The 11836-nt window shown below is 43.2% G+C and overlaps 1 protein-coding gene across 1 annotated transcript; it reads left to right on the top strand.

The window, feature by feature from the left end:
- The first annotated feature begins 5560 nt into the window (after positions 1-5560).
- LOC149458769 (histone H2A.V) lies at positions 5561-11512 on the top strand. The gene is made up of 5 exons (XM_089681695.1): positions 5561-5719; positions 9556-9633; positions 10598-10711; positions 10866-10995; positions 11146-11512. Exons 1-5 carry the CDS (start codon positions 5717-5719, stop codon positions 11205-11207), a joined length of 387 nt encoding a protein of 128 aa, XP_089537821.1. The 5' UTR covers positions 5561-5716; the 3' UTR covers positions 11208-11512.
- The last annotated feature ends 324 nt before the right edge of the window (positions 11513-11836 follow it).

Raw genomic sequence — 11836 nt, 5'->3', positions numbered from 1 at the left:
ACATCAATGCCACATATCAGGGCCCATCTGAGCTGCCTTTCAGTGTTACCTATCAGGGCCAGTCAGTGCCACCTATCAATGCCAGTCAGTGCCACCTATCAGTGCTGCCTGTCAGTGCCACCTATCCATGCCCGTCAGTGCTGCCTAACAGTGCCAGTCAGTGCCACCTAACAGTGCCAGTCAGTGATGCCTGTCTGTGCCAGTCAGTTCTGCCTATCAGTGTCACCTATCAGTGCTGCCTATCAGTGCCATATATGAGTGCTGCCTTTCAGTGCCCATCAGTGATGCCTGTCAATGCCCATCAGTTCCCCCTACCAGTGCCTCCTCATCAGTGCCACCTATCAGTGCCCATCAGTGCAGCCTATCAGTGTTCATCAGTGCAGCCTATCAGTGCCCATCACTGCAGCCTCATTAGCGCACATCAGTGAAGGAAAAAAATCACTTATTTACAAAATTTTATGACAAAAACTAATAAAAAAAATTTTTTTTTTCCACAGTTTTCAGTGGTTTTTGGTTTGTTTAGCAAAAAATAAAAACCCCAGAGGTGATTAAATACCATGACCGAACAATTGTCATTCAAAGTGTGAGAGTGCTGACAGCTGAAAATTGGTCTGGGCAGGAAGGGGGCATAAGTGCCCTGCGGTTAATAGCAAAAAGTCAAAAATATATTTTTTCTTTTCAAAATTGTCAATCTTTTTTTGTCTATAGCACAAAAAAATAACAAAACGCACAGGTGATCAAATACCACCGAAAGAAAGCTCAATTTGTGGGAAAAAAAGGACGCAAATTTAATTTGGGTGCGGCGCTATCAGTTAAAGTAACGCAGCGCCGTATCACAAAAAATGGCGTGGTCAGGGAGGGGGGTAAATCCTCTGGAGGGCAAGTGGTTAAGCATATAAACCGCCAATAGACTTCTCAGGGAACGCTGGTTGTTTGAAGAATGACTTTTTACACCCCTGAACACAGTGTGCTACGTGTTTAAATACCCGGTGAGGCATGGGCACATTATCTAACTTAATTTATTAATTAGCTGCTTTCAAAGGCATATTTAAAAAAAAAACAAAAAAAACGCCAGACGCCCTGTTGAAAGCTTTTTTTTTTTTTTTTGCGCCTGTGTGCATGAGGCCTAAGGCAAGAAAGGATGATGGAATGGCTTTCTGAGACAATAATGGCTGGGATTGGTGGATATTGATCAGCGCAAAAGCATGTCCTTGGAAATGTATTATATTAGCAACCTTGTTATGTCCTGTGTTCATTTTTCCCTTTGGATCCAAAGTCGCATAACAAGTCGCACCCCATGTTTCCCAATGAGTACCATTCATATCTGTACAACATCAATTTGCAGCAAATTGACAGTAGTTTCCTGCGCCTTGAGGGACATAGACTTCAATGTAAATCCTCCAAAGTCCCATGAAAGTCGCACCTGAATTATAGACATGTGACTTCTGTGCGATTTGTAGAGCTTAAACAATCATCCTTGGTCAAAACCAAAGTTGCATCAAAGTCAAATCAAGTCGCACTGTAAAGTTGCAATGAAAATCGTACGACTTTGCAGTCGCACGAGTGTGAATGGAGCCTTATAAATCCACTTCAGTCATAGAGCAGGGGTCTCCAAACTTTCTAAACAAAGGGTCAGTTTACTGTCCTTCAGTCTTCACTGGGCTGTGGCCAGTGGGATTAGAAAACGTCCTAGTGTAGGAGCAAACAATACCTCACCATTGGTGTCAGTGGGAGGAATAGTGCCCCATTTCTGGTGTCAGTGGGTGGATTGGTGAATAGAATAATGCCCCATTGTTGGGTGTCGGTGGCAGGAATTATGCCCCATTAATAATTTCAGTGGAAGGAATAGTTCCTTGTATCGTTGGTGTCAGTGGCAGTAATTATGGCCAATTGTTAGTGACAGTGGGAGGAATAGTTCCTTGTATCGTTGGTGTCAGTGGCAGTAATTATGGCCAATTGTTAGTGTCAGTGGGAGGAAGAGTTCCTTGTATCATCGGTGTCAGTGGCAGTAATTTATGGTCAATTGTTAGTGTCAGTGGGAGGAAAAGTTCTTTGAATTGTTAGTGTCAGTGGGAGGAATAGTTCTTTTATCATCGGTGTCAGTGGCAGTAATTTATGCCCCAAAGTTAGTGTCAGTGGGAGGAAAAGTTCTTTGAATCGTTAGTGTCAGTGGGAGGAAAAGTTCTTTGAATCGTTAGTGTCAGTGGGAGGAAATGTTCTTTGAATCGTTAGTGTCAGTGGGAGGAAATGTTCTTTGAATCGTTAGTGTCAGTGGGAGGAAAAGTTCTTTGAATCGTTAGTGTCAGTGGGAGGAATAGTTCCTTGTATCATTGGTGTCAGTAGCAGTAATTTATGCCTCAATGTTAGTGTCAGTGGGAGGAATAGTTTCTTGTATCGTTGGTGTCAGTTCCAGTAATTATGGCCAATTGTTGGTGTCAGTAGGAGGAATAGTTCCTTATATCATTGGTATCAGTGGCAGTAATTTATGCCCCAATGTTAGTGTCAGTGGGAGGAATAGTTCCTTGTATCGTCGGTGTCAGTGGCAGTAATTTATGGCCAATTGTTAGTGTCAGTGGGAGGAATAGTTCTTTTATCATTGGTGTCAGTGGCAGTAATTTATTCCCCAATGTTAGTTTCAGTGGGAGGAAAAGTTCTTTGAATCGTTAGTGTCAGTGGGAGGAAAAGTTCTTTGAATCGTTAGTGTCAGTGGGAGGAATAGTTCCTTGTATCATTGGTGTCAGTAGCAGTAATTTATGCACCAATGTTAGTGTCAGTGGGAGGAAAAGATCTTTGAATCGTTAGTGTCAGTGGCAGTAATTTATGCCTCAATGTTAGTGTCAGTGGGAGGAATAGTTCCTTGTATCGTTGGTGTCATTTCCAGTAATTATGGCCAATTGTTGGTGTCAGTGGGAAGAATAGTTCCTTATATCAGTGGCAGTAATTTATGCCCCAATGTTAGCGTCAGTGGGAGGAATAGTTCCTTGTATCGTTGGTGTCAGTGGCAGTAACTTATGGCCAATTGTTAGTGTCAGTGGGAGGAATAGTTCCTTGTATCGTCAGTGTCAGTGGCAGTAATTTCTGGCCAATTGTTAGTGTCAGTGGGAGGAATAGTTCTTGTATCATTGGTGTCACTGGCAGTATTTATGCCCCAATGTTAGTGTCAGTGGGAGGAAAAGTTCTTTGAATCCTTAGTGTCAGTGGGAGGAAAAGTTCTTTGTATCATTGGTATCAGTGGCAGTAATTTATGGCCAATTGTTGGTGTCAGTGGGAGGAATAGTTCCTTGTATCATTGGTATCAGTGGCAGTAATTTATGGCCAATTGTTAGTGTCAGTGGGAGGAATAGTTCCTTGTATCGTCTGTGTCGGTGGCAGAAATGATGGCCAATTGTTGGTGCCAGTGGGAGAAATAGTTCCTCATTTAAGTGGAGAATATAGTGCCCCAAGGGCTGGATGAAGGCAAGCAAAGGGCCACATCCAGCCCCTAGGCTGCAATTTGGAGACCCCCTGACGTAGATTGTGCAGTCCATGTAATGACATCCTGGGGTCTACAGCCACCATGCAATTCACACTTAGAAAGAACCACCATGGGTCATGTAAAGCACCCACATGCTTCCAGAGTGTATGTTAGTGCGCATGCGTGTTCCGGGCACACAAACCACATACAACCCCCTCTTCTAATGCATCTCAGTGGGTGACTGTATGCAGTGGGTCCCAGGAATACCATTTTGCACGCTCTGTACGTCATACACATGAAGGTTTATACTGATCGTTTTATTGAAATATCTTAGGGCTCAGGTCTCTGAAGAGCGATCCACATTTGACATGAGGTGCTTTAACCCCTTGGACCCCACACTAGCACGCTGCACTGCACGCATTAGCAGGGTCCTATTCACTTGAATGGGTTGTGATCAGCGGGCAGCGGCACCTGCCTTAAGTGACTGCGGGTATAATTCCTGCTTCTGCCACAAAGCATAGCAGCCACGGCTTATGTACACCCATGACTGCTGCCTATTCAGCTAAAAGGGAAACAGTAGGAAGTTGGTAAAAACGTGGCTCAACTGTGGTGTTATACTGCTCCCCAACCACTAGTGTGAAGGAGTCCTTAGGTCTCATTTAAACTTGTGGTTTGGGGGGACGTTAATCACACGCAATTAAGCTGTGTTTTTAGTGCCCCCCTTAATGCAGCTTCACTCTGCCCTGGTGCAGTCGTGCTGCTTTCTGGGCAAAGCACAGCTAACCCGTGGATTCAGAAAGCGCTCCAAAGATGCAGCTTGCAGGAATTATTGTGCGCTTTCTGAAACTGCACCAAAACTACATGACCTCATAGATGTCTATGGGAAAGTGCAGCTAACCCGTTGCCACACGTATACCGTGCGTTAGCTGCGTTTTAGCACATGCGCAGCCAGCGGTGTTAAGTTACACTGGCAGGTTTTTCATGCTGCGGTTGCGATGCGTTGCACATGTGGCAAACACTATCCAATGTGCTGCGATCTGCGGGCAGCAAGCCCACCAAGCACCACCTACTGAAGTGAACGGGGAAGCGTTGCAAACACCTCACATGCAATGCATGCAGTTGTGGTGTCTGTTTTGGTCAAAAAATGGGGTGATGCCTCTTCACTGCCTGTCAATCGCCTCTGAGAAGTGATCTGCACATGGATTGCTTTTCAAAGGAGTGGCAGGTTTAGATGCACACATAAACTGAGCCATGCTGAGAAGAGTTTTATTGATATGTATATACATATATATGTATTGGAGGGCTCCTTCCCTGTGTGTGAGGAGCTGGTCACCATATTCCATGCAGAAGGTGATGTTTCCATGTCCCGCATGACACCTCCTGCAGGTAGGAGCTCTGTGTCGGTCGGCTGCAGTTGTAACGGTCCTCTCAGAGGCAGTGTTGATAACATGAGGGGATGGTGTTGCTATTTGTCATTTTTACTGACATAAACAAAAATGTACGAATATCACGATAGGTGTTTACACAATGCTGCGCACTCTGAGGTGAAAATTAATTTATAAAGTAAACCCGTGGGTTCTATAACGCCTCATCTGCCCCCATCATTGGTCTGGGCAGATACGGCGTGATTCCTTGTTGTTTTACGGTAAATCTCCAAGAAAAGCGAGCACCATACGCGCCTGCAGCCCTCGAAGAAGGGAGCATAGGGTACTTCTCCCTCTGTGACACTAAACATCAGGCGCCATTTTAGCTTTTTCCCAAAGCAAACAAGACTATGAGGGCGGGAATGGGCCGACCCGGCCTTTCTGCAGAAGCCATTCATCCTATTGGACAACGCTCCTGTCATTACGCGTTGGAACACGCCTCTTGCGAAAAGCCTGAGTCGATTTGCTGGCGCGCTTGTCGGTCACAGCTTGCTTTGCATTGTCATTAGCTGACGCGCTGATGTTACGCCCACACATTTGCGGGCCGTGTGCAAAAGCAAGCTGAGAGGCCTTGGGAGGGAAACGGCCGTTAAGAGAAAGAGGCGGGGCGCCACTAGGCATCTGGGAAACAAGGCGGAACGCGATAGGCCGGGTTGGGGTTTCAAACCAGGAAGGTTGGCCATGATTGGCTACGAGGCGTCCTGTCGCTCGGGCCTGACGGGTGGGGGGTTATTGTGTGTGTAAGGCTGAGAGTGCGCGGTACCGGCGGCAGTGAGGGACGTAGACACGGGGCAACTTTATCCGGACCTTCTCACGGCGACGCTCGAAGTTCCGGAACATGGTAAATACCTCATTTAGAGGGTTTCGTGTGTCTGCCGGCAGCCGAGTCCCGTGCGCCTCATAGACCGTCCGCGGAAAAGGCGGGAAGAGCATCTGAGCTGTGTGTGAGGAGATTCGGCCGGCTGACCGTCCACACATCGGGCCAGGGTTAAGGGAGACCTCCGCTGAGTACCCCGCACTGCGCCCACCTAGACCAGAGTGAGGTCTACTCTGTCGGGATCCCACTGCGACCGGCCAGCTCGGATAATATCATAACACGGCTCCCCACACACCGGGCTGACCCTCCGCATCATCACCCTCTCTGACATCGGGACTGACTGACAACAGGGAATTCCCATTCACCAGACCCCCGCAGGGCTCTACCCTGCCCTGTTATTGTCTGCAGCAGCCCCGTGTCCCCGGAAGTCACCACTACATACAGCGGGTCATAACAATGACAGGGGGAGGCTGTATGTTTACTATTCCACCCAATGTACTGCTATACAAATCCTCCTCATCATTACCTGACCCAGGGGACATCACCCCTCCCCCCCCACTAGCTGATCCTGTGTACACTATATACAGTACCCTCCCCCTTGTATTATCCAACCCTGTATATTATAATATATACAACTTCTTACCTGACTCCATAGAAGGTATACACCCCATTAGTATCTGATAGATATATATATATCTATTTATTTATTTTACCTGACCCTGTATACATTCTCCATTATTAGCTGATCCCATATACATCAGCCCTACTGCAATTGGGTCTTGTATTTTTATATACCTCCCATCTTGGCAGACCCAGTATACTATATACATTACCACCCCCCTTATTATTTTACATATATAACTCCTATGATCTGGCTCTGTATACTATACACAATAACCCCATTATTATCTGACCCTGAATTCTATATCCAATATCACCAATCTTATGACATCAATTATTATCTGACCTGTATGACATCTGCATTACTACCTGACCCTGTATCATCACTCCGCAATGTGATCTAAGCCTGTATACTATATAAACTGATCTTCTGCTATATTATCCCCCCTCCCCTATAAAAATGAGATCTATGATATACATTGTACTATTTCTGAACTGTGTGTATATACACATTTATTACCCACATCATGATCTGACCTGTACTATACACACTACCTCCATCCTTACCCTGTTTATATACAGTTTTCCCAATTTTATATGACCGATGAGATACGCTATACATTGTCCCCATTATTTTGGGATATATACACTTACCCCCCACTATGACCTCATTCTGATGTATACTTTATCTTCAGTCTGTGCTCACCAGGATGACAAATGTTCTCATCCTAAATACGTGGAGCTTTGAGTAGTTCAGTGTCCTTTTACCAAAATAATTGGGAGTCTTTCACAAATGTGTTTATAGTGTCAACCTCTATGGCTTTCCAGTGACATGGACCTAAACCCTAGCTGTGATGACATATAGAGGATGGGGAGAGGGGGGCAGTGCCTATGCCTGGTACAGGAGTCGGGCCAGGGATTAGTGGGGGCTATGTAAGCCACGTCTAACATCCATAGACAAAGCTGATTTGTTTGTGCTACTCTCCCCAATCATACACAGCCCATAAAACAGAGAGGCCAAACATGAAATTTGCCCTTTTATGGCTCTACATTTATTACCATCTTGCAGGGACAGTAGAGGTGGAGGACAATACTTCTGAGGAGGCTCTGAATGTTGTTAGACACAGAGGGATACTGCACTGACAAAGCCTTGCCATTGGGCTGTCTGCTGCTAATCCTGATCCAGCCTCCAGCAGCAGGCATGACCCCATAGGCTCAGTCCTCTCCTTTCATAACAATCTGAATTTCCCGCTGCAAACTGCTTAAGGGGAAATAGTTGACAGTATTAATAAAAACACATTTCTGCAAGAAACCGCATTTTAATTTTACTGTCAGTGCTATATAAATCCTGTATTGTAATCCTAAAGAGATGAAACTGCACTAGAGTTCTGTCCATTCATTTGTGACCAATGTAGGTCCAAGGGAAAACACACTTTTGCAAATCTATACAATCATAAAAAGTAAACAATTTGTTTACAATTGATATTTAATTGATCTCTATTAGAATTAGTTCTCCAATGCACAAACTATCAGCAAAATGGACTTGGTAGTGTCTAAGGGGCTCTGGTGTGCAAACTTCATGAGATCAGTTTAGCCATATTCATTTTTACCATTGCCATTAGACATAAATGTTTTAAGTACCACTGCTCTATCGTGTATAAGTAAATTTCATTTACTTCTGCAAACACTGCATTAAGATGCGTTGAAAACCTCTTTTGTTCTCGTGTTAGCATTAAAATTTTAGACATATTTCACAAAGCTTTAGCAGGAGGATCTTGTGATTTGTAATTTTCAATTTGCTCTCAGTTGCATATAAGGATCCTTATCCTTGTGTGTTAGCTTAGTGAATTTAGCCTTCTGTCTTTGTATCATCAGGTTATATCTAAGGTTGGAATCAGCAGCAGACAAGTATTTGACGGATAACAATGCTTTTGCTTACTGATGCTGACATTGGCAAAAAAAAGGGTGTGTTGATGATAACCAAACTCTTGTGAAAAGTAGTTGAACAGCTACAGCATTTAATCTACATTAATTCACACATTTATTTTTACATAAAGGAAGGGAATGTGCACATATTTGACACATAGGTAGTTAATTAGACCCTTTTCACATGGGTGTTTCAGCAGTCTGTATTTGACCTCCAATTACTCAGGTCAAAAACAGAACTTAATGTATCTATGAGTGGACAAGTGTTCACCTATGTCCACCCACATCCAGGTCCTCCCAGTGGGCACCTAACCCTAGGATGACGTGTGCCTTTTTATCCATTACATTTCTGTTCTGTTTCAACTCGGTAAGGATTCCCTGCCAAGGTGGAACAGAGAGCGTCCCTGTGAAAGGGGCCTCAGGGTTGCTGACAGACTAGGCCAAAGACACCCCCTTCCCCAGAGTGTTCATTACGTTGTTCTATGGGATTTTTATAGCACTTTGCAAAATAACAGGAGACAGTACAAATCAAAAACAATTCAAGACAAGCAGTTAGAAGAGCCCTGCTCATGCCAGCCTTAACAGGACAAATGCAAATACATTTTGGGGTTTAAAAAAAAAAAAGCCCCAATGTGGACCAACCTGCATGTAACTGAATTCAATTGTAAAATATGCATGTTTTCACTTCCCATGTTGATGCCAGTTGCATCATTAAGATGCATGCAAAATGCATGAAACTTACAAAGTATAAAAACACACAACATGAACAGGCCTGATAAACTGAAAGCACACTGGCAACCTATTCAGTCGATAGATGCTTTTAATTAGCATAACCACATATGTACATTTGTTGTGTTGCTGCATGCACGTTAAGTCTTACAAAGAGACTAGAACAGTTTATATAATTTGTATGTCATTATCTATTATAAAAATCATTATGAAGCACCCATTTAAGTAACTAATACCATCAGAGCTTTGGGAGGAGACAAAGTGGTAATTTTGATTTCGCTTTCTGGAATTAGTTTATAGTTGGTTCAACATGATCAGAGCTGACTGTCAGGCTTCTCTAACACTCTGTCAGCACCATATGGAGGAAAGAGCTCAGACAATAGCTGGGTATAAGACCACTGAAGCTTTGTCAGAGGGAGGTCACCTGTCACTACAGATGGAATCACTGGAGGGGATGCGATGTATATGCACACATTGTATTTTACCCCTTTTTATATTCTAGTTGTGTATTTGCAATATAAACTGGTACAGAACCTGTGAAAAATAGGGAAACAACTTTTTACCACTACTTTTCCTTTCTATAGGCTGGTGGTAAGGCTGGGAAGGACAGTGGGAAGGCTAAGGCCAAAGCTGTATCTCGCTCTCAAAGAGCAGGACTGCAGGTAAGTTTATTGTAATTAGCTCTAGTATAGAATTGTTCTTCCATAATAAATAGTTTTACAAAGGAGAATGGGGCACAAAAGTATATTTTGCTATTGGTCTTACCTAGGAGAGCAGGAGTATAGAGTCCTCCAGTACTGGTATCTGCCATTTTAGGATTCATGCCCATCCACTAATGCACAAGCACCTAATGAGATTTACATAAACCAGTGGCCTCTTACATTGGCTAGTTGTATTTGTAGCAGAGTTAGGGCTCATGTACACAGGACATTTGGAAAACACTTCTGAATGATGGAAACTGCTGGAAAATGTAGGTTGAAAACGTCTGTTTAGCCACGTTTGCATAATGCGTTTATGCGTGTTTTAGAAGCGTTTTTTAAAGATATCAGGAGAACTTCCAGAATGCAGTAAAAAAACAAAAAAAAACTTATTTCAGACATTTTGAGAGAAAGAGAGAGCAGTATGTGTTGAGATTACCTGTCTTTTCTGGGGGTATTCACTATGGATCCCATCATGAGTATAATGCAGCACGTTCTACCATTTTTTCCTTCATGCAAAACCTGGAACTAACTGCGCTGGTGTACCGGGTCCATTTGAATACATGGATAATGCTTTGCATGCATTTCTGATGATGAAAAAAGGCTCTGGACAGCATCTGGATATGGAACAGTTAAAACCGCTTTTAAATGCAAACGCACATAAACGCGGTTAGCCGCATTTACAAGCATTTGGTGTTTGAAACGCTGATAAAATCTACTCCGGAACACAAGTTTGGTATGTTCAAAAAAACGACTATAAATGACAGTGTACATGGTCACATAGGAAAACATAAGGGAGAGTTCAGGGGCTGCTGAAAAAACAAACAAACGCAGAAAAGCTCCTGAACGTGAGTTTCAGCTGTAGTGTACATGAGCCGTTATGTTTGGCATTTAAGGTGCTTTAATGTGATTTTTGGTTTTGCTTTAGTTCCCTGTGGGTCGTATACATAGACACTTGAAGACTCGCACTACAAGCCACGGAAGAGTTGGTGCTACAGCAGCAGTGTACAGTGCTGCCATTCTGGAATACCTTACTGCTGAGGTTGGTATAGGTTCACATTTGCTTCCACAACCGTTTGAAAACTCAACCCAAGTCTGTTAGTTTCAGGTCTAAATAATGTCTTGCCTTGTTGTAGATGACATTCTCTAGCAGATTTGGTGTTTCCAGGCACTTATTTTCTTGCCTTTAAATCCAGGTATTGGAGTTGGCAGGAAATGCCTCTAAAGATCTAAAGGTGAAGCGTATCACTCCTCGTCATTTGCAGCTAGCCATCCGTGGGGATGAAGAATTAGACTCCCTCATCAAGGCCACCATTGCAGGAGGAGGTATGTAGTCTCTGAGAAGCCAAAGTACTTTATAATGAATAAATACACCTAAATTTGAAATGGCAGGAACAGCAGTGCAATGTGAAATGTTTTCTCTGTCTATCTTGCATAGACTTAACATTTGTAATGTATTTCTCGGTTTACCTGCAGGTGTTATTCCTCACATCCACAAGTCTCTGATCGGAAAGAAGGGACAGCAGAAAACTGCATAAGGAATAGGGTCCTGCTGCCATCTACCATTGTACTGTAACTGGGACAGAAGAAAGATGATGGGGTTATGTGGAATTTGTTTTGTTTATTTTCGTTTAAAGATTTCATTTTCTAAAATAAATAGTAAATGGAATAGACAGCAGAGAGTGTAGACTTAAGAGAAAACCTTTGTATGTTGTTTAGGTTCAAAGTTTCACAGAAAAAAAAAGTTCCTTGAGTCTTGTAAATGAAATCTGTGTGTTGATTGGCTAGGTTTCTCCCGTGTGTTTTATACAAAAATGGAACAGATAAACCATTTTTTACATAAGCTTGCCTCTGTGTGATAAATCTTTAAGCTAGGCCCACTTCCTGGAATAAAGTTTTTAAGCTTCAGCCTCATCTTTACAATTTACTAATTTTGAGTTTTTACATTTCAGGGATAAAAAGAAACCATTTTTCCATCTTACATTAGGCATCTCTTAATATAGTAGAGCCCATTGTAGTGGCCTTTCTTTAAACTTAAAATTCAGCCAAGCACTCCCCTTATTAAAATGTAAACCATTAGTGCAGGTTGCTCAGCTTCTCTGGCATACAAGCCTGTGGCTGGCAGTGCATCATGGGATTTGTAGTTTCACCACAGCTGAAGTACCAA

The sequence above is a fragment of the Staurois parvus genome, unplaced genomic scaffold (genome assembly GCF_062004578.1).
Source record: "Staurois parvus isolate SC_StPar_1 unplaced genomic scaffold, SC_StPar_1.0 ptg000276l, whole genome shotgun sequence".
NCBI lineage: Eukaryota > Metazoa > Chordata > Amphibia > Anura > Ranidae > Staurois > Staurois parvus.
The sequence above is the reverse complement of the archived record's forward strand: the minus strand, read 5'-3'. Positions and strand labels throughout refer to the sequence as shown.